We start from the raw sequence: 24008 nt of genomic DNA on the forward strand, positions 1-24008 counted from the left end.
GAAAGAATGGATCATTTTTTGCAATTTTTTTTTAATAATTGCAATAATCTGAACACATTTAAAAATTACAGGCTGACCTGGCTACCAGCTACATTTAACAGTCATTTCAATAACATCTATAACATGAAATGTGTATCGTGAAACATTTACTATACCAGAACTTGACTGCTGATTGGATGACAGATGGCAAACCGGTGTGAAAGGGTGTGATGTCAGAGACTAGGAAAGAGACTGAGCTAGTGCAGGCGACGGAAAGAACGAAATCGATCATTAGATATTAGAAGCAATGTCTATCACCAATGCAGAACTCGACTATGTGACACAAAAGGCGCGCATCCTTGCATGTTCATTTTCCATTCCTCATGCAAATAAAAAATAAAAAAGCCACTCACCATTAATATTAGATCATTTTGTAACCCACGGCACACCCTCTCTTCCCTTTCCACTAGTGGAATAAAACTCTTCCACTAGTCACAGAAGAGTCGAGAAGACATCTGGGTCTGAGGACACTATATAATTTAACCTCCGTAGATAGCGTCTCTGGAGACCATCACTTTCTTAAAGCACACTACGGAAATTTTCCATTTTTAAACTCAGTTGATATAAGTTTGTTCTAGGCAGGGTGGTCTTTTTTCTATGTTTTGGTGGGGAAAATGGCAACCCAAGAACACTGGGCAGGATGACCTATTACTGTCACAGAAAGGGCTTGTACCTTAAAGGATGTTCACAGGAACTCAGCAAGGAACCCAGAAACAGCGGAACAGAGTGACAGCATTATCTAAGCTACATGACCAAGACATTCCCTTTTAGTTTCTAGAAAGGCTAAATGCTTTAAAAACAAAACAAAACAAAACAAAAAAACACCCTGACACAATCAGAAATTATATAAATGTTACATTCTTAGTGTTTTAGCTATTTGTATTTGGCAGCCTTGAAGAAAACATCTTTCCTATCTTGGTGCGTCTAAAATTCTGAATGTAAATCAATATCTACCATATCTCACCATTATCAACTTAAAACATCTATCTAGACCTAAAACCATCTTAACCTCTAAACAAATAAGCTTAATTGTAAAACTAAATGTTAATTGATCAAATCAGTCATATCAATCACTAGTCTATTTTTTAATTTTTAATTTTTTATTTTGATATAGGTAATTTATTGTATATATGTGTAATAATATAAATGTATATATAAAAATAAAAATATTTGATAAAATAATAAAAAACAACAATGACAACAAAACCAAAAAACTTGTCAAGCCAACTCATTTTCCTCCCCACAGATCAATTCATCACAAAACATGGTTAGCACAAAACTACGGCTTCGTTTTCAGCTCCTCAGGGATGCTCTTTGGCCACGCTACTCTCTGGAATACCTAGCACTTGGCATGTGTAAAAAGGCCAGAGCACCACTTCCAAGAGCTCCAACTGAGAACAACTCCCATAGCTCTGCAGAGTATTAGTGATGCTCTGAAGAACTCTGCTCAGCTATAAATAACGGGACGCAGAAACCCTAGTCGGACTACCTTTGTTTACAATGAAAAGTCCTGGGCAGAGACGCCAATGCTGGATCACGTTCATGGGAGAATTGAGGTGCATGAGACACGCCTCAGTTTTAACACCTATGTGGGTCCAGTATTAACTTTGTCCTAAAACAATGTGCTGATCCACTTTTTTCCACTTAAGGCTACTGGAAAGTCTTATTTGAGCTGTGGTTTTTCATTTCCCCCATTCAGGTGAAGAGCCATTTTTTTTTAGGCATTAGTGATTTTTTAAAAAGCAAACATAAGTTTCTGGTAGTGTAATCACAACATACTTGTTGAGGGAGTAAGATTAGTCAATATTTACAAATGATAAGTTGAATGAACAAGGCTTCTAAAATGTCATTTTTATCCATCCAAGTGGTTCTAGGATAAAATTAAGATATAAAAGATTTCCGCTTTTGGAGCTTTGTGGAAACTGGCTCCCTTGAGAATGTGTTCTAGATTCTTCTGAGCCTTGTCAACTGTCTTCCCTACAGACCGGGGCTCTGCGAGTCCACCCGTCACGACTGGACACACCCCAGTTGGGGGCAGTGAGAACGGGGCTGTCTCTCTCTCGCTAACTTTGCTGATTTTCCTGCCCCTGTGACTGTGAGCTGAGACAAGAGCCTCACTTTGTCTGCCTGCAGACCAGGGAGGTAGCGCTCCTTTTTACACGTGACGTGATCAGTTAAGACCACCGATGCTGTGCATAGGGAAAGAGAGACCCAGAGTGCGAGAAGGGGGACTTCCTGCTATCAGTCAAGGGCACCTGGCTATGAAAAGAGGCTCACCTTGAGAAAGATCAAGACATTCTGGTATCACAAGGCCAAGCAGGGCCAAGCCGGCCACTTTCTAGTGGAAAATACAAACTCCACGTTCACACAAAGAGGGATTTCCCATCACGTTGAACTGACACTCACTTCAGATCCTCCCTATAAAGATGTCAGTGTTGTATCAGCTAGTACTCCAACACGAGGCAGCAAAATGGGATGGTAGTACCAAATACATGTATGTGTGTGTACACAGAAAAAAAAAAATCACAGAAGGAAAACAGCAAGATGCCCACAGTGGTTAGCTTTGCACTGTTAGTCCTAGTGAGCTTCAGTCTTCGTCTCAGGTTTTCTTTCTTTCTTTCTTTCTTTTTTTAAAATATTTATTTATTATGTATACAGTATTATGCCTGCATGTACTGCATGCCAGAAGAGGGCACCAGATCTCATTGTGGATGGTTGTGAGCCACCATGTGGTTGCTGGGAATTGAACTCATGACCTCTGGAAGAGCAGTCAGTTCTCTTAATCGCTGAGCCATCTCTCCAGCCCTGGTCTCAGGTTTTCTATGCTCAGGTGTGCAGCAGAGGTGTATGTTCATTACAAACCTATGATGCGTGTGCACAGAGACAAAGCACATACAAGACTCTGCTTCCTTCTCTCGCAGACACCGCTTACGTACAGTGCACACCATCACAAAGGAACGCCGGGCTGCCTGCACGTGCAAGGCATGCCCAGCCTCCTCCCTCAGACCGTGCCCACGGGTGCTTCAGGAGAGGGCTCCGCCCAACTCTGCTCTTCTTGGGAAAACATCCTGAACAGCCACATACCTTGCAAATGAGTTCTAAGGTGTCCCTCGCAGTGTCCCCGGGCCGGACAACTGTCAAGGCTGGCTGATTATTGGGCAGACAGAACCAGGAGGGAGTGAAATATTCATGGACCCAAATGTCGCAGTCAGGATTGTGCTGGTGGACACTGGGTAAGACCACCTCCTTCTCCCTCTGTGATAAGAAAAAACGTAATCAGGGCTGGAGCAGTCCATGCCTAGAGATCTCAGACTCCCCCAGACTACCTATGCCCAGGGAAACCGCCTGCAGTAGAAGGAGGGGCGCCGAGGGGAGGGGTGAGACACCTGGGAGAGGCAGAGCTTTATGAGAGGACAGGCAGGCAGCCTGTCACTCTGGTCATGGGGCACACTTCCTCACCTGGACTAGGGCCCTTATGTGAGCATGGCATGAGTAGATAGATGGCAACTTTGGAAGCAAGGGAAATGTAAGACACTCCTTCGATTCGGCCCACTGTTCCCTCCACAAAGGAATTTTAAATTCTGAGCCGAGAATTCCACCAGCAAGAGTATCTGCCACGGAAAATGTATACTGCAAGGCAACAGTGAGCCTTCCCAAGGAAACTGTGTTCGTGAAGACAAGGCCCTGGCATCACATGTTGACAGGCAAGCAAGGAGACCAGCTGGGGCACAGAGCACCCCAAAGATGAATGACGCATTAGGAGCCGAGTCAAAACACAAGGAAAGAACGTGTTAGATTACTGTAACGTAAACATATTTGGTGCTGCAGTAAATGTCTGTGTTAAGGCTTTATAAAAGGCAACTAGATGGTAAATGTGGACCTGTGGATTCCCAAGCACAAGGAAGATAGTAGCTATGCACAAGATACAAGCTTCTCAGTAACTGCCAGGAGATGCTAAAATGACTCCTGTTCATGGCAGCAAGAGGGTCCAGGAATGAGGAAAGTCTCCTAAGAGATGCCCAGGTGTGAAGGAGTCTCAGCCCTGTCTCTGACATCTATTACAATCACGGGTAAGTTGGACTCCAAAAAAACCTGCCAAAAAGCAATCACTTGCCGACACCCCATTACCTACAGCTGGACTCGTCCCAGGCTGCTCCCACAGGCCACATTAAATAAATGCCCTTAGCCCTCGATCAGCCCTAGATTAGCATCTAAACTGCTCTTTGAGATGAGGCTAAATGCCAGGAAGTCAAATTTCTAAAAAGCCTAGAAAAATAGAAAATACAGACATAAAAGGGAACTCAAAAGTTTTGTCATTTTAATACCCTATGTACGCAAAAGGGCATTACATCATTTTAAATGTATGATATATGCAAAGCAGGTCAACTTCAAATATGACAAAGTCAATGTTTAAAACTATGCTTGGATTGTACATTGGTGCAGCAATCTAATTTCATCATGGGCCATTACTCAAAGAGGGTAGCATGGAAACACATTCCCTCGGCTAGCCACCTCCACACCCACAAGGACACATCCAGCAAGTCTGAGTAAAGGAAGGCTTTTCTGTGGCCACTCTTCTGCTCCTTCCAATACCAAGAGCCACACTATACTGTGGTTTCTGTGGATTGGATCCCTCTAGAACACTGGGCTCAGCCACTGCTGACTAAGATAACTTGGTTGCTTGGCAACCAAAAGCTGAATTCTGTCGCTTTGATCCTGGGGATGGGAACCAAAATATCATAGCAGCATTTCTGTCAATACTAGAACACCAAAGGAGAGTGGAATTGGAAACTGGGGTCCTGAAAAAGGAGGTGTGTTCTCTCTCTCTCTCTCTCTCTCTCTCTCTCTCTCTCTCTCTCTCTCTCTCTCCTCTCTCCTCTCTCTCTCCTCTCTCTCTCTCTCTCTCTCTCTCTCTCTCTCTCTCTCTCTCTCTCTCTCTCTCTCTCTCTCCCCCCCTGAAGCTACATAATGTGGCTGTGGGAGGAATCAGTATCTTTAAGGGGTTTGAACCCTAGCAATTTGAAAGGCCCTATTAAATTCAAGCAAGGCTGAATCATGTCTGAATATTTGACTTGGGAGGAAAAATGCATTAAAAAGAGAACATACTATCAGAACACTTGTTTGAAATTAATGGGAACAAAATAGCATGTGTGGGCAGAGAGCAAGGGCACTTGGAACTCACATCTTGGGAATAAAAGTTGAACATAAAAAGGAATTAGCAACGACATAAAATATTCAGCTATCTCAGAACTCAAATCTTATATTCTGCTTGGAATCTTACACATCAAGTGATATGCTTGGAAAATGTTATGTCAGCAGGGAAATGTTCTGATTAGCACCAAGATTTAAACACAAAATTATTTTTGCACCTCGCAGTAACTTATTACATAATGTTTTTTTTAAAAAAACAAAACCTGATCATCTCAGCTTTTCATACAGAGTGTACTTAATTTCAGTTTCCCCCAAAGCAAGCATTGTGCATATGCTAATGTGCTTGTGCATCTCCAACTGGAGCACGTGTTTATTTTTACCTTGCCATCTGGAACAGTGTCATCAAATACTCCCTCTAAAGATCTCTTTACAGCGTCAGTTCCCTCTCCAAACACCTGCATAGACAAAAGCATCATCTTACAAAAAGAAGTCTGGTCAACAGGCCAAAGGAAGCAGGGGACAGCAGCCGGCTGGAAACAGGAAGGGCTCTGGGAAAACAGCACAGCAGGGTTCAGTCCTCCTGGATCCCAGAGTACATCACACTTTAAGGTGGGGAACCACAAGCATCAGGTCCCAATAAACTGAACTTCCCAAGTCTTTAGAAGTTCAAACTCCTAATTCACCTAAGTTTAAAAGCAAATCACAAAAGCAATGAACCATTCAGAAAGAAGACGTCTCCTCACAGACCTGACTTACCCATAATTACAGTCTTTCAAAATCACATCCTTCCGTGGAACCTGAGAAGACAGTTACAGCTTTCGCATTTTATATAAAGGGTAGGAAAGGGTTTTTTAAATTTAAAAACCAGAAAACTGTCAATTTTTTGAAATTTGCTTAATTGTGTAACTTAAAGGTATAACAAAAATGATCAATATCTAAACACAGACACAATAAATTCTGTACGTTAGATGAACATGTGCCACCAGGATAAGGACAACAATCATATTTTTTAATCCAGTGTAAATGAAGCTACAGGAACACAAATTTATTTATTTATTTATTTATTTATTTATTTATTTATTTATTTTTGGTCTACTTTAGAGTCCCAAATTAGTGACCAAATTTCTATTACAATATTTATGGCTAAGCAAGATTTCTTTATTTTAGGAAATTATAAGAATGATATTTAAAACATATTGTGAAGATGTTTGCTTGCATTTATTGAAATTCGGTCACTCATTCCAAAGGCTACAGTGTAACCTGGTTCCCAAAAGGTAAGGCCATATAAACCAAGAGTTTTAATAGAATTTAAGTCCAAGCTGCAAGACCATGCTCTGCAGAGGGAGGAGGGAGGTACTGATACTGACGGCCTGCCTTTGCAGCTGGGATGGAGACCGCCGAATGTCTACTGTGCCCGGTCCATGATAAGAAACTGTTTTTGACCCTCCCCAAAGTTTAGAAACTAAACAAGGTTGTTGAGTCTTACATGCATCACATGCTTAACTGGTCTCTTTCAGGTTTTTTTCAAGACAGAATACTAGGGGCTCAGCAGTTAAGAGCACAGACTGCTCTTCCAGAGGTCCTGAGTTCAATTCCCAGCAACCTTATGGTGGCTCACAGCCATCTGTCATAGGGTCTGATGCCCTTTTCTGGTGTGTATGAAGACAGAGTACTCATATACATGAAATGAATGAATAAATAAGATGCTTTTTTTAAAACAGGGTGGGGTGGGGATTTAGCTCAGCGATAGAGTGCTTGCTCTGAGTTTGGTCCTCAGCTCTGGAGAAAAAAAAAAAAAAAAAGACAGAAACACCATGTTTCAAAGGTGAGTGTGTTGGTCAGCTAGGAAACTGAGGACAGCAGCCTTTAGGAATAACTCATTTAAAACTTCATCCCTATGGAAGGTGGTGGCTGTGATTCTCAAGTCAGTTTTGCTCATGGACATCACATGTAGGCTACACTGATGATCTGATCATAACCTCGCAAATGCCAAGTGCTTGACTGCCCAGCCACAGTGATCCATGAAATGAATATTCCCTCCAGAAAGGCTAAAGCACTCGTGGCTTATGACCTCTAGAATATAGACGAGCAGTTCGAGGTTGCTCACGTCTCAGTGTCAATGAGGCAGATGACAATGGAGAGTTGAGTTTCCTAGAAGTAGCTCCAGCAAGAGAGAGGCCTTGGCTAGGAAGAGGGAAGGGAAGGACCACTGGGCACTGTTACTCGGGGCTCCACCCGGCATCAGCCCAGACCATGCTAGTCACGTGATCCTCTGCTAGCCGTGGACCTGAACAGGAGCTGCGGTGGCCGCTCTCACCTATAGGAGGGTCCTTGTGCCCAAAGACTGAAGAGCTGCCCGTTTACGGCCATCTTCCAAGCCTCAGGAGTAATGAAAACGGTCATATTTCCAGGAGGTTGTCTCTGAACCAGCATCTAAGCCATCTTAAGACTGTATTTAATGCTCCCTTGGCTCCCTGTGGAGTCTGCTCTCTTCCAAGGACTTAGATGAATTCTGCACCTTTTTTTTTTTTTGGTAGGTCTTTAATCAGAGTTTGGGTAGAGTGCAGGTGGGAGATGGATAGTGGTGACACACTCACAGCAGAACTCAATGTTTGGGGTATAAACTACTTATTTATCTAGCACAACTAACTTCATGTCAAGTTGATATAAAGTGCCAATAAACACACACACACACTCATGCACACCCACACTCATGCACACCCACATGCAAATCAACCGACACAGAAGCAGTATCTGTAGGTTCTTTTTGTTGACGCTGGGACCTACCTGGTTGATGGTTGGGCGTCCCTGCTTCTTTTTGGAGGTAGTGTCTAGGCCCCAGAGAGAAGAAAACCTGCTCCTTCGCTTGCTTGCAGACCTCGACATGGCCTGTGTACGTCTTCGCACTCCAATCTCACCAGTGCGGGCTGCCACCTGGGATTGGTTAAAACAGAAGAAGCCACATGACTGACACCTGTGCCTTGAGTTGCCACCCAGCCCCACCCTTCAATAACCCCTCTCCCAGTATACTACTGCCCCAGTGCTCAAAGCATTAAGCTATGACCTTCACACACAGAAATTCTGGGGATCTTCACTAATGCAAAAGAAAAGTCGGCAAGCTTAGTCATGGTAATAAGATGTGCCATGTGGCTAGGAGCTCCCTGTCCTAAGTTAGACATACCTGCTGCACCTGTTGCGTGGAACTGTGCCTTCTTGAAACAATTCCTACCACTGCATTTTAATTAAAAAGGACACCGAAGGTTGGTGAGAGGCAGCAGGTTTCTGACCGCTATGATCCCACATTAAACCCAAACTAACCAATCTCTTCTATGTTGAGATCTCTCCCATCTCTTGCAATTGATGAAACCATCCTCTGTGCTAGGCCCCAAAATCCAGGGTCTCCACTAGGCAATCCCTAACGTATCTGGGTACTTGGTCATGAAATCAAAGTTGGCTTTTCCTTGGAGTGGAGCATGTGCTTGCGACCAGTTCTGGTTATTGGGAGAGCTTCTAGGAAATGTTTTCAAAAGAGAGGGCTTTTCTACTCTCTTTGGTGCAGTTCATCCCTAGTGATGGGAAGGACCACATCACAGCCTGAAACATCAGGCCTTTCCAGGACAGAAGACCAGGGAAGGAGAAGCAGCTTGCCAGACTAGACCACTGAGCTACTCTGTCTCTGTCTTTTTCATAGTGTTGGGGGTTGAACCCAGGGGCTTTACACATGCTTGGCAAAAGCACTCTACCACTGGGCTACATCCAAGCCAGCAAAGGTACTGATGAATGAATGGAGGGTCTTCTCTCATGCATACATTCTCTCCCTCCCTCCCCCCCCCACACATACACACACACATACACACGTACACACTTGTGTGAGCATGCGTGTGTGACACAGATCTTCCATAACTACATGAGTCACGTTTAGGTGGAGAGGAAATTATACTTGTGTCTCTTTTTAAAGCTATACTCTGTTAAGGTGCCTCCAAGGTACCATCCAACCAGGGAAACATTTCAGAACAGGGTACCTGAAACTGCCAGTGTGACAGCTACAGAAGTGGGTTATCTCTGAGGCCTCCAAAAAGCCCACAGAGCATCAGGCTTGAACTTTACCCTACAGGTTCTGAGCAATGTCCCAGGAACTTGAGGGCTCCTCTGCCAGGAGGTCTCAACAGGCCACCCACAAGATCTCCTTTCAGAAGGGCGAGGCAGGAGGCCCAGCAAGTCAGACTGGAAATGAAACCCCCCCACCTGCTCTTTGTTGCTGAGGCCAATGTCTAAAACCCTACTTGTCATAGATTCCCACGTGGCCCCTCCCAGCATGACAGATGCCAACTGGCAGCAGCCTCAGGGATGAGGCGGTATTGGGTAACACGGGGGCCTCCCAGTCCTCAGCATGTCAGCCACAAGGCATCTCCCTAGTCTTAGGTATTGACAGTGTCAACACAGCAGAATCCCCATGAGTGGATGGGCAAGGGCCCCCCCCCCACAAGCACCGAGGACCCGAGCCAGACAGTGTCTCTGCCAGGGCGTTAGGAAGAAGGGTTTGGACTCAGATGCAAACACAAGGAGGAGGGAGCTAAGAGGTCTCGCATTGTCTCATCTGAGTACTTAAGAAACACAGATCAGGGCATTAAAAGTAGGAGCCAAGACTACTGTGGGAATTTTTATGAAAAAGATTTTAACCTATACTTATTCTTTGGGTATTCTGAAGGAGAGAAAAAAAAAAAATAGCCCACAAATAGAAGCTATCATAACACGTGTCAAATGTTCTGATTTCTACTTTCTAAGTTGAAGGTGCTCAAAGGTTGTAAACAATTAAATCAGAACCTACTGACACATGTATGTTCCCACGCTGTGTAAACATGGAAGAAATGGTGTTAAACTTTAGAATCATAACACACACACACACACACACACACCTCAAAAAAGAAAAGGAAAAAAAATTCAGCTATTTGGTCTCAGTTTATTTACAAACAGTAAAGTCGACTTGTAAGCACAGTGTCTGTCTGTCTGTCTGCCCCGTGCCACATATAGGTAGCCAGAAGGGAAGAGCACTCTATATCTGTGGATTCAAGCAACCTCAGATAAAAATTATTCAGAAAAAATGCTCCATATGTATTGAGCATGTTGAGACATTTTCCTCATCGGTATTCACTAAACAGTGTAGTGTAAGTATCTGCATTATATTATCATTGCATTAAGCACGCTGAGTAACCCAGATATGGTTTAAAGTGCATGGAAGGATAAGCAATGGCTATGCAGAAACAGCACGCCATGTCGTGTGCGGCACTTGACCACCCCCTTTGGTATCTGAGGTGGTCCTGATGCCACTCTTCCGAAGATGCTGAGGGGCTATCACAGCAGGCATGTGTTAGCCTGCTCATTTCCTTCCCAGCATGCCTCACTATCTGCACTTACCATGTTCCATTAAGTGCACATTTTCTTCTTCCCATCCTTCCTATATGAACATGAGCTCCAGTAGGACAGATTCTGTTTTCTTTGCTCTTTTAACCCTCATCACAAGGCTCGCAACTGACAAACGCGAGAGCCTTGCACAGATTTGTCAATCAAATAAATAAATAAAACATTTAAAATCAAATCGTGTGGCCAACAATAACTTAAAGAGTAACTCCTGCCTTTACAATCTCGGATACTCAGGGGAGAAGCATAGGATAAGATAAGCCAGTGTGCCTACAAATGCTTGACAGCTGGCCCACTGACTGACTGACTGACTTGGGCAGCTCAAAGACTAGCAGTTAAGCCACCTCCCAAGACAATAATGACCAGGAGTCTAGAAAACAGGCTGGCAGAGCCTCTGGGCTTCTCAATGGTCAGCCGAGACAATGCCTCCTCTGTGGCAGGCACCTGACTGACTACTCAATGGTCAGCCGAGACAATGCCTCCTCTGTGGTGGGCACCTGACTGCACTATCATTCAGCTCATCTGTGCAAACAAGAACAGTGATAACCTTTCTTCAAAGAGTACAGCAGGGACCCTTCAGCTAATGAAGGCAAATCACTCAGCATGACGCAGCCTCTCCTACTGAATGGGACTCCCATTGTAGCTCAAAGGCCTCCCCTGGCCCTGGTACCCCTTCACCTCTTCCTTCCATCCACCCCCACTGAGATGGGGCAGGGGAGATATCCTAGACAAAGGAGAAATTGAAGAATGCTTCAACTCCCATGAAGAGGAGGGGACCCTAAGGGTCAAATGACAAGGCGAGATTGGGGGGCGGGGAGAGCAATAAATCAGCCTAGATTTCCTGGCTTAGGATGCCCTTCAAGGGCTGATGCAGAAAACAGAACAAGGTGCCCAATAGAGTGGCCTGCCTCAAAAATGAAAGGCTTGCTGCATGGACTGGCAAGGGTGCACAGACACTGAGCTTTGTATTGCTGAAACAGCCAGCAAGAAACAGAACAAAGGGACAGAAGCCGACTTAGGGAACTAAACACCATTCTCCCAAGTAACTGAGCAAAACTCCCTCACAGTTACCAACTCCGCCTCTTCGATGGGGCAGAGTTAGTGCACCTGCCACCAACTGAGGAGTGCATACATCATAGACATGTAGGTCAACGGCTTTTACTTATCCGTTTCAGAGACATAAGCTCCAGTGGCTTCTAAGAAAATAATCAAAGCATACAAGTTTGAGGTAGAAGGTAAAACTACATGTCATCACTTTCTATCAAAGCAAAGGGGAGACGGATGTGGGTACCTAGAGATTGGCAGGTGGTGCCTCACTGAGATGAGCTCGCCTGCTAATAAAAGTAAATAAATAAACGCTTTTGACTGGGACAGTCTGTCGTGAGCAAAGTGAAAATTTTTGTCTCATATTTTCCACACACACAGAATAAATATTTGGCTATGTTAAAAATTAGTGTTCATGTCTACAAGTAACAGACCTAGGCCATGTCAGAAATGAAAACAGGGTTCAGGCCTTAGTCCTCCCTGGCCCAGTTACTGCTTAGAAGAAAAACAAAGACATAAGAGCCATGTAGAGAGGCAAGTGAGCAGGGAAGAGTTAGCAGAAGGCAGGTTTAACAAACTCTAGAAATTGGTATAAATAAAGCCTCTTTCAAAATGCAGATCTCAGCCTAATTATTCAAAGGACCACACTAATCTATTTACAAAAAACACAAACGCCTCAGACTGAAATGCAGCTCCGATTTCAGTGGAGGGCACAGCTGACACTCAGCTAAGACTTCCCAGGGCAGCTCTGGATCCTGACATTAAGATGGAAATCCACAGCACATGTGTTACGGGTGCAGTACCATTATGAGCTGACCTGGATGGGCTAAAACATGTTGCTTGTACACTGCCTATGTCTCCCCTTTGGCAAAAATGGGCCCAACGGTACATATAGCTATTTGTAAGTTAGCAAGTACTCAGAATTACAGATTGTAAACGCGGCACACACACACACACACACAACCTGCTGCCCTAGGGGTCAGACAAAAACCTCCTTCCTTAGGAAAGACACGTGTCCAGCTACTTCGTCACTAAAACCTGGCTCTCCTCTAACACATCATCTATTTACAGCCATCACACTATGACAAAGTGAGACCTCCACTCTCCACAAAGATCCGTGTTTAATGTAAGGCGTGTGGGGGCGCGGAGAGCTGTCTATACAAGATCGAGAGAACAGATCTATGCACGAGGGGAAGACTCCGTTCATCATTTACATAATGCTAATTTCTTTTTTAGCTTTGCCAAAACTGCCTAAAAACAGCATCTGTCTGCCAACAGACGCTGCAGTAAACATACGTCAAGACAGCACCTCTGTGGGGCTGGGGTGTAGGTAGCGCAGTGGTAGAGTGCTTATTTAACTAGCATGCATGAGGTCTTGGGGTCAATTCCCAACAGCACAGGGAGGGAGGCTGGGGAGTGGGGGGGCAGGAGGGGGGAGACAGCACAGTGCTTTTTGCATTTTCTTTCCACAATAGTTTAAGCCCTATCAAAGTGGGTTTAAGTACATTTCCATGCAAGTTCAAATAAAATTTTACATTAACTGCAAAGTGAAGACTTTGGAAATCTGTATAGGGCACCAAACTAGGCAAACAAACACTTCAGAGATTGCTGTCAAGTCCTGCTCAGGATTAAGCATTAAGATGAATATTTTTCCAAAATTCCTTTGCTTCTACTCACCAGGGCATGAAAAGATGAAACAGAGAAGATCCCAAGGCGGCCCATGGCCACCTTCGTCGGCCGGCTTGCAAAGGCGAGCAGCCTTTTGGGGTTCGGCAGCTCCCCTCCCTGGAGGCTGGCTAAATAACAGCGGAAACGGAACAGGTCCATCTGGAACTGCTCGAGGTTCTGCTCCCAAACAAAGATCTACAGCAGCGGAAAGCAGGGCGAGAAAGGTCAGAACGGGTGAAAGCAGCAAACGTTAGCCGCCTTCTTCTACAAGAATCTTGCAGATCTGCTTATTGTAAAGGTTACCAACTACAATTCTAGAGGGTAAGCAACGGGGTCCTAGAGCTCGTAGGTCTGTTTTCTTCTTTTCACCCATCTGTAACCTTTATCAAACCTAAAGGGCATTGTTAGTTACTGGTGCTCTCCTAGCAGAGATTTCATGGGTACTGTGTGTGTGTGTGTGTGTGTGCGCGCGCGCGCGTGCGCGCGTGCGAGAGAGAGACAGAGACAGAGACACAGAGAGAGAGAGACAGAGAGAAAGACAGACAGAGGCAGAGAGAAAGAGACAGACAGAGAGAGGGAGAGAGACAGAGAGAAAGACAGACAGAGGCAGAGAGAAAGAGACAGACAGAGAGAGGGAGAGAGATGTTGGGTCACAACCTAAGGCAGAGGAATAAGGGCATAGGGTTCTCAGAGCCACGGAACTTTAATATCAACTAAGAGACAGCGTTTACTAAGAAAAGCAAGGTCAGCTAAAACTCAAAAGCAAACGGACCAAAGGCTTCGGTAAAAGTGGGGCGCTAAAGAAGGGTTGGAAGTAGTAAGCTGTCAACGATGGAGACCCAGGTGCTGGGTTGCATGGTTCCACCCACAGCTAGTGTCCCCATGTGTCCTTGTCATTCAAGGTGGCAAAATATCCTCCGGATACTGACGTGACATTCTAATAAAGTCACAGAACAGAGAGTCCATTCAAGATTAATGGACTCAGAACATCTGATGCTGTGACAGAGGACCTGGGGTCTGATCCCAGGACCCACTGAGCATCTCATAACCATCGTCTGTGAGTTCATTTCTAGTGGTTCCGGTGCCCTCTTCTGACCTCTGTGGGCACCAAGAATGCACGGGATGCACAGACGCATGTCAGATGACACCCATAACATAAAATTAAATCTTTAAAAAAGACACAGTGAAAGCTGAGAGGCCAGCGGTGCCATCTCCCTTTTTAAGCTTGGTGAGGACCCGTGAGGATACACATGTTCATGGCGGTACAGCTCAGAGCAGCGTCCATCAGAGGAGAAGTGGATCAACAGCGGTGTACATACACAATGGGATAGGCAACGGCCCCAAAGGAGGAAGGCGTGCTGGTGTGTAAGGTACAATGCAGGACAAACTCCAAAAAGCTATGCTAAGAGAAGCAGGCAGGTACAATTACAGCATACAGAGCACCTCCATGGGCAACCCTGCAAGACAGGATGCCAGGGATGGAGGTTGGGGGCGGGGGCACAGCTAGGTTCCTTTTAGAACTAGATGGAGGAAGTGGCACCCAACATTGCAAACGTATTGACAGCTGCTACACTGTTGCTCACTTTACATGGTTTTTTGCTATGTGGATTTGCCATGTGGCCAATAATAGAAAGAACAGAGCAGCGGGCCCTGTGTACCCTGTAGCTACAGTAACCACATACAAACTTTTCTCTTGTCATTATTTCTTAAACACTATAGCTCAGCAATTATTTACATAACATTCCTATTTATTAGGTATCATAAATGATCTTTGGATGAGTTAAAACGCATGAGAGGATGTGCATAAGTTACGGACACATAATGTGCTATATTTTTTTTATGTAAGGAACTGGGACATACACAGATTTAGGTCTCTACAGGGTAGTGAGGGGCAGTTGTGTGGCTTTTAAAAATGCCTGTCACTTTCTTACGCTTAGGGTGCTAAGTTTGCTGAGGCATCAGCAATAAACCCTCTTCACCGATTGGCTCCGTGTTAAGGGGAGAAGGCAATCACAGACTTCAAATTACATAGATTTCCCAACAGTCACAAGAATCGGAAGGAGCAGGAAGGCTCTTCTCTCCGATCTCTGCCTTCCATGCAATGTCAGATTATTCCCTTTAGCTCACCACAATCAACTCTGAACAAAGGGTGAAGGAAACCGACAAGTCACAACAAAGAGTCTAACAGTCTGGGTGACAGGCTGCTGTCATTTCAAGATTTCCAGACAGGAAAAAAAAGAAAGAAAGAAAGGAAAGAAGGAGGAAAGAAAGAAAGCCTCAACAAATCTGTTGAGCTCCAAACACACAAGCTGGTCACCTGGTCCAATATGGTCTTCTTCTTCTTCGAGTCGGTGACTGAGGACAGCTGCATCTCGCCCATCTTCTTCATCTTCTCATCCATGTCGATCTTCTGTTCCAGTTTCTTCATTTCTGACTTGAGGAGGCGGAGCGTGTCTTCCTTGTGGTGGTGCCTTGCGACGGCAGCTGCGCAGGCAGAGTGGATGGCGGTGATCCAGTTTTCCAGCTCGGTCTGGCTGGTGGTCTGCAGAAGAGGCAGCAGGGAGAAAGAGCCGCTTCTTAGATGCTCACAGAAAGTCACAGTGTGTGTCCAGGGAGGCAGTGTCCCCGAGGCAAGGTATCAAGTGTAGACAGACAGGCGCACGCACACAAACACACATATACCCTTCTAGAAATCCACTAAACAGAGTCTCATCCCGTCCCCACCCACCCACCCCCCGCGCCCGTCAAATGGCACCCTCAAAGAAGCCACATGTTACCCAACATACCTAAGAAATTGCCTTGCTTATTAAGCAGCTGTATCAAAGCTGGGGTTGGGGAAGAAGTTCCAGGCAGCCAGGACCGATAATAGTACATTAGGGGACTCCAGGAATGCATCCCCGAGTAGCAACCACCCAGCAGCCATTCACAGCTACCAACAGCTTGTTAAAGAAGAGCAGTGAGGCTGGAGAGACAGCTAAGAGTAGTGGCTGCTTTTCCAGAGGACCCAGGTTCGGTTCTCAGCACCCACATGGAGGCTCGCAACTGCCTATAACTCCTATTCCAGGGGATCTGACACCTTCACACAGACATGCATGCAGTCAGAACACCAATGTACATAAAATAAAAATAAATGAATCGCTAAAAAGAACACTAAGATGACATGTGACACACACCAACGGACAGGTGACTTCCAAGTGGGAGCAGTGTAAGACAAAGATGCCCTGAAAGGCAAAAGTGGTAAAGTTTGGAGGCAAAAACTCATGTAGTAACTTGTTCACAAATTAAGCCAGACCAAAGCCTGGCCGAGGAGCTGTTGGTATCTGATACCTGCTGGGAGAGGGAGAGTCCGTGCTTTAACGGTGACACCAGGGTTATCAACTACACTCCAAGGTGAGTAGGCTCCACACCGAGAGGTAGTCTCCAACACAAACTGGACTTGGTGGGTTAAAGGGGGGGACACAGACAAGGCAGGCAGACAGACAGGTGGGTGGGGAGGGAGGGAAGAGGGAGGATCTGGGAGGAGTTAAGAGAGGGGAAATATTATCAAAATAGGTTATATATAATTACTTCTTAAACTAGGAGATCCATCAGGAAATATTTCTAAGTGTGGAGTTGCTAGACTTTTCCGGTTGCTTCTAGAAGCCCAAATATCTCAGTACAGGGCCCGGGGTTTATCTCACCTGAAGAACTGATTGGCTCAGTCACTAAAACACTAGGGTAGCTGTGCTCATTGTTTTTTCCCCTTTTGGGCATTAATCTATATTTTCACTTCACTATCAGACTGGCTTACAAACAAAATTCTTTCGACGGAGCCTCACACGAAATTCTTTCATCAAGACCCTACCCCAGTATATTATTCCATGGTGGCTGAGAATGGAAATTTTAGTCAAAGGACCACTGAAGTTATCACTAGTCGTTCTGTTTCTAAGAGTTTTTTATTCCTCCTAAGAAATGGTATCCAATATTTAAAATGTTGTCTTGCACGAAAGCCAGCTTACAAGCCTGAAAGATCTGACAGTTGTTGTGTTTATAAAGAGAAACAGGTTGGCAGTGGAGAAAGATTGCAGTCATCTACACACGCTCATAATGGAACAGAAGCAGCAACTGGCAGGGAAATGGAATTGATTTGTGTGGCCTGAGTGGGGGGAGAAGATGAGGTAACAACATTAAAGCCACAGGTAAACTCAGAGGGAGTAAAAATGAAAAGGAGCAGCATGTGTGTGTGTGTGTGTGTCTGAGTGTGTGTGTGTCTGTCTGTCTGTGGGTGTTGGTATGAGTGAGTGTGTATGAGTGTGTGTGTCTGTGTGTGAGTATGAGTGTGTGTGTGTCTGTGTGTGTATGAGTGTGTCTGTCTGTCTGTCTGTGTGTAGTATGAATGTACAGAAACATGCATATTCACTTGAAGTATTTAGACTTATCTTCCCTTTACAACCTTTTCCATTAGAAAACATGGAGTTCAAGCTCCACTCACAAATCATGAAAGGACAGACCGCTGCTGGGGCCGATCTGCTGTCTGATCTCTGTGCCTCTCAGGAGAGGTTGTTTCCATAGACTATGCTGCTTTTCCTGATTTCTCTTGTTTGCCTGAGCTGATATTAGAGGGAGGTTAAGACAGCTTAGGTGGCCCCAACTCTTGATCTTTTATCCTTAGCCTCCTGAGTGATGAAGGGATTGCAAGCATGAGCCACCAAGCGTGGTTATGTTTTTATTTTTGTTAGCAAAAGAATCACCTAGGATGGAAAAGTAATAATAAGGATTATTTTCTAAAGCAAAAACAAAACAGTAATGCCAGTGTTGGCAAATGTTGAGAGCAACATGAAGCCCTATGCACTGCTCCTTTCTGGCTGCTCAGAATGAGCATAAAGGCCTCAGAAAGCAGTTAAGTACAATGGACTGAATTTGGGTATATGAATGCCAGCGGCGCATTAAATGAACTCACGATATAGAACCAGCTAAATATATTCATATGCTCAGCAAAATTAGTGTGCCAGAATACACACACACAGCATTTAAAAGAAATATTTTTTACTTTTATGTTTTGTTTTGTCTGCATGTATATCTATGCACAGCGTGTGTGCAGTGCTGGGGGAGACCAGCAGAGGGCCTATGATTCCCCCTGGGGCTGGAGTTAAAGGAGACTGGCTTCTCCTAAAGACCAGCACATGGTGACACCACAGGCTGGGGTAGAGCTGGGGCTGATGGAGAGCTAGTTAAGTGGCAGGCACCGAATTCTCCGGTGGGAAGAAGAAAAGCTGTTCTGGAAGCAGACGGAAGCAACGTGCTGCAACAGGTGAATGCGTGTCACAGTACCAGATCAGGCACCTATGCAAATGGTTAAGACAAGATTATTTCATATATGTGACATGATAACTAAAAGGAAAAGAATAATTCAAAAATGAAAAGGGAGCTGGAGAGGGGCACAGCTGGGGAGGCACGTGCACACAGCGTGAGGACCTGAGCTTGAGGCCCAGCACACGTGTAAAAAGCTGAGTGTGGGGTGCGCGTGTAATCCCAGCACTGGGAAAGAACCCAGGAGAACGCATACTTGATGGTCAGTGTAGCCTACTGTAGTGAGAGAGCTCCAAGTCAACCAAAGACCCTGTCTCAAAAAAAAAAAAAAGTGGGCGGGGAGGGGAGGAAAACCTGGCTGTCCCTTGGCTTAAATACACACAAACGCCCTGGCACATATATAAAAAGAGTAAATAAATAAAATACAGTCAATCAATGAAAGAGGAAAGTGTCAGTCCTCCAGAGCTAGAGAAACATGTGATGACAGGTTTATGAAACATTTATCCATCAGCCCCTTTAGCCACTAAGCATGCCTCTGCCATCTAACTCCAAAAACCTGTCAGTGGCTGAAGGCACTGCCATTAGTGAGAAATTCTGCTGCTGCTGCTGCCCTGTCTAAATAAAACAGCGGTCCCTGCCGTTCTCTGTCATTAAGCCAGATCCATTTCTGAGCAGAACAATTCACTAAATGAGCTTTGGAGCCAAGTTGGTCCTTCTGCAGCGTCACAAGGGAGCCCTGTGTTGGGAGGAAACCTGCATGCTGACTGCTCTCAACAGCTGCTTCTGTGGAGAAAAGTCATGGGACGTGTTACCAGCCCACAGGCTCGAGAGTTCCGAGATGACCATAGCAGACTGCCAACTTAGTGCAGTGGGGTCCAGGGCGGCCTCTCCGCATTCTGGCACTTAGAAGATAGTATCCCCTCTTACAGCAGGCAAGTGTTGTCAGAGGCAGTGGCCACAAAGGCAGGATGGAGGAACCACCCACACCTGCCCACGCCCCTGGCCCACACCCTCCTGTACCCCCTGGCCCACTGCCTTCCAGCTATCACCTACATCATATAACTGAAAGTGGACAGGTAGGGAGAGTGGTTGTGTGAATCTTCTGTGGACACTATAAATACTACATGAAGTTCAGTGAGAGGGAAAAGAGAAGTTCTTGCTAACAGATAATCAGAAAAAAATAAATATATTTGCATAAGAGTCCCTCTGTGCACAGAGATATGATGACGCTCAGGGTTTCGTTGTGCATTTAAATAGACCCAGCTTCAAATTATCCACCTCACGGAGGGCCCTCAGTCATCTCAGATAATCAGTGGTTTACATGAGTGGCAGGGAAGGGAGGTGCACTTTAAACTGGAGAAATGAAATGCTAGAAAACAAATACCATACTTGGGGAACTAAAATTTGGGGTAAGTTGAGTTGATAGAAGCACAAGATTAATTCTACAAAATGTTAAACTTCTATCTTTAGTTTTTAAAAGAACAAGAAAGTGAGGAACGGAAGTACCCATCTGAAGTTTATAGATAAAACGGGAGTCCTGCCTGAGTTCTTCGAAGGTCTTTGCTTCTTGGTCATATCCATCCAAGAGCTTGATTAATACAAGCCTTAATTAGTGTGTATTTTTAATATCTATAAAGGGAACTTAACATGGAGATTCTCCTCCCACACCGGACGTGGGTGCACACACACTCACTCTCTAGCTTCCTGTCCCCACCACTTTATAAAAGGGGAGTTGAGTACAGGAGCCAGGCACCAGGGAAGTGGGAGCTGCTGGCTGCAGACAGGAAGTGCATGGACGCCCGCCCCGTGAATGCAAACCACAGGACTCATCGCTGGCAATGTGAGGACCCGAAGAGAATATGTACAAAAGCTGTCAACCGAGGTTGCTGAAAAGAAGGCCACTGGCCTTCTATCTAGGCCATGAGAGGGTTGACCACATAGCAGATGATGGGCGGGCAGGCTGAGGTGTCTCTGATTACAATGAGCAGAGCCTTAGACCACCAGGTATCAGACACAGCCTGTGCTGTGAAAGTCAGAGAGGAACAACAGCAGAGACTTAAACCTATGATGTCCTCAGAAAAGCCAGGGGACCCAAAGCTGGAAGCCAACAACGGTACCTGGTACAGTGAGAGAGGAGCAGGAGGTGGAAAGAATAGAGGTGTGCCACGCTTGTCACAAGTCCAAACCACTGAAACTCGCCTGCAGTAGACTTAAATCACACTCCCGGCTTTCTCCTCAGGGGAAACCAGATGCGTTAACAGAGGAGTATGTCAGGCCACTGATTTCTGGCCCTGTGGTACACACTCGCCCTCAGGGGGTGGGAGTGGAGTTCCACCCCAGCCCTGTGCCTCGGGAAGGCCTCTACTCTGAAGGGCTTTCCTTGAGGATTTCAGTGTCCCCTATGGCTTGAGTATGTGTCCAGTGGAGACCCATGGGCCAAAGATAGAGCCCTGCTGAGTGCATGAATGTTCTTGCTATTGGAGTAAGTAAATTCCTGCTCTCCTGGAACAAGTGTTGGGAAAGCAGAACTTAGAGACCAAATCAACACACCAGCTGCCAAAGACAAGGAAGACCTGAGATGTACCTTGTCTTACCTATGTAGCGAAGGAGGCTGGCGTTCCGATCTGTCGTGACCCCAACAAACTCACTTCAAAGGAAAACCCCACAAAGACATTTAAAAGAAATGAGAGCTCTGTCTTTGGTTTTAGGAGGATAAGAGTCCACGCTGGGGAGGTTAAGGTACCACAAACTCAGAATGGGCTGCCAGTATCATTTAAAGATACGATGGTGTGGGAGGGGGAAACAGATGTGACAGGAACCTCAGTGCAGGCTGCACAGGGGGACAGTTGGACAGCCCAAAGAGGAGACGTGGCCACCACCTGAAGACCTGGTCACACACTATGATGAATTCTCAAACAGGAAAACAGCAAGAGTCATCGGCACAATGAAGAACTCTCTAAGACTCAGCACCAACTAAGAAAGCCGATGAGTGGGTGACAAGCTGGGAGCTCCCAGCCATGGGTGTGAGGGATGGCCAGCAGACAGGTGGACCTGCAGGCGGGACATTGCAGTTATGATGCCCAGAGGGAGGGGAGCTGACTTCAGCCTGTCTGAGTCCCCGTTATGGTCTTTTCTGCAGAGTCTACTTGCTGCCTTCTGTGGATGACATTCAGGTTTTCCCCTAACCTGCTACTCCTGTCCTGGACATCCCATCTGTGACCTCTGTGACCTTCCTAAAATCTGACACCTAGATGAAGGACCCCTAGAGTCTGATGAAACTCAGAACCTCTCCTTATTCACAGTGAAGCCATGTTTGACTTCTGTAATAAGATGGTTAGGAGGAGCACAGAAACCTCCCCTACCTGTTTCTTACACAAATCAAAATGTTGATGATGCTGGCTAAGAATTTACTGTCGTGAGACACCCAACCCAGTTACCCCATTTAATCTGTGCCTCAAGAGAATGGTACAGATAATGTCTTTTCAAATCTCCTTTTTTGTTTGTTTGTTTGCTTGCTTGATTTTTAGACAGGGTTTCTCTGTGTGTAGCCCTGGCTGTCCTGGAATCACTCTGTAGACCAGGCTGGCCTCGAACTCACAGAGATCCATCTGGCTCTGCCTCTGAGTGCTGGAATTAAAGGCGTGCGCTACCAGGGTCTGTCCAAATCTCCTTTTAATACACACAAAGTATCATTTTTAATGAGTTTTTAAAAATATGCAGGAAGTAGTCTAGTAAAAATGATCCTCTAAAGGACAGAAAAACATACCAAGAAAGGGCAGTCCTCTGCTAAAGTCAGTCTTCTCTTCACTCCTTTATGTATCTAACTACACAGCCTCTTCTACTCAACCGAGCATCTCTCTCTCTTGCCCTGTCTCGTAGCTATGCTCCCTAGGCATTTGGTACAGGAATTCGAAACACACGTTGTGATGTTTCCTGCACGTGTCTGAGTTGTCAGGAATTGCAGCATCCTCTAGGAATAGACCGCTGAAAGGCAGGGAGGAAACCGGACTTTGTAAGTGGTGGGTGCTCGCTGACATCAGTCAGAGGAAAGAGCTTTAATTAAAATAGTTTAGAGGCAGGAGATAGAGCCGCACTCCACACACAGCATAAAACTTCTTCTGTATCAGCTGCTCCAACGTTCTCCCTCATTCCCGCCCCCACTCTTCACACAAAACCCCTTTTCTACTTGTGTGGGTAACATGAATCTCTTTTCCAGGGGGACTGTGTGGGTATCAGGGCAACGGGGTCGGATCAGCAGCATACAGGCTCTGGAAACTGTGCAGTGACTTGAGGCCTGGGGCTGAAATAACCTACAAATTATTTCCATAATCACGGCTGATTTCCCTTGCTTTAACCTCACCCCTGCACACACAGGTTTCTTTCAAATGCGGCCCCTCTGGAGTTATGTGGATTACAATAAGTAGATGGTAGAAAATGCCGTCATGGATCCCAAACAACAGTAATTTCCTCTGAAAAGGTTCATTTTGCCCTTTATCCCACATAAGTAGCATAAAAATTCCCCATAATAGGAAGACAGAGGTTTCCATGAATACGGTCTTATGTTGCTATGAAAAGCATTTTATACAATGTGACTTACTGGGTAGATTCCACTAGCAATTTGATGGCCACATAAGCCCTTTCAGCAGGAATTCTTAGCAGAGTTGAGTAAGGAAAATAACAGCAGGACTTGCTGTCTGTCAGGTTATCGTCTTACACGTGTGGTGAGGCAGGAATGGCCCAAACCAGGCTGCCACTGACATGAGAGGAGCCAAGGAGTGGCCCGACTGTTAGGACCAGAAAAGGATGGTCACTTCACTGTCACCACTGCTTCCGGTCTAAAGCATTCTTAGGATCAGTGGTGCCACTGGATGAACAGATGGGGTGTACTTAGATGAGAGAAGGCTGTGGGCAAAGAGGAGCTTGGGGTGGCTGCACCCTGATACTCAGTGTGTGCCCTGGTGGCTGCTCCTGCCTTTCTGAGCATCGGCTTCACAAGTGGGGTGAACAACTCAATCAATACATTACAACAAGCACTGGGCGACCCCCACTGTGGAGCACTTTCAAGAGAGTGATAAGACTTTAAATCAGTTCACTACAGATGCATAAAATAAAGGACAGCATTTCTAAAGAAACAAAGCATGACTGTTATTAGACTGTTGTGTGTCACTTTACTTTTTGTCTTTTGTAGTGTGGGTAGCAGTGCAGGAGGGGACCTCTTGCACACTCTACACACACTCTACCAACTGAGACTCATCCCCAGACCCTTGAGTGTTGGTTTCTAAAATATTTCCTTGCTTTCAAGTTAACATCCTTTTTTATAGTGAATCTTTTGAAATTGCACAGTTATAATATAAACGGAGAGTAAATGAACACTCTTTTTAAAGAACCTCATATAAGTG

The 24008-nt window shown here is 45.4% G+C and overlaps 1 protein-coding gene across 1 annotated transcript in view; it reads right to left on the reverse strand.

The window, feature by feature from the left end:
- Tiam1 (TIAM Rac1 associated GEF 1) overlaps nucleotides 1-24008 on the reverse strand; it is a 178301-nt gene that overhangs the window by 69665 nt on the left and 84628 nt on the right. Inside the window, exons 7-11 of the mRNA XM_051150194.1 lie at nucleotides 15638-15862; nucleotides 13330-13515; nucleotides 7978-8124; nucleotides 5571-5645; nucleotides 3124-3294 (exon numbers count right to left, since the gene is read on the reverse strand). Of these exons, the coding sequence (XP_051006151.1) occupies nucleotides 3124-3294; nucleotides 5571-5645; nucleotides 7978-8124; nucleotides 13330-13515; nucleotides 15638-15862 (804 nt within the window). The remainder of the gene's footprint in view (nucleotides 1-3123; nucleotides 3295-5570; nucleotides 5646-7977; nucleotides 8125-13329; nucleotides 13516-15637; nucleotides 15863-24008) is intronic.

This window comes from Acomys russatus, chromosome 8 (assembly GCF_903995435.1).
Source record: "Acomys russatus chromosome 8, mAcoRus1.1, whole genome shotgun sequence".
In the NCBI taxonomy this organism is placed as follows: Eukaryota; Metazoa; Chordata; class Mammalia; order Rodentia; family Muridae; genus Acomys; species Acomys russatus.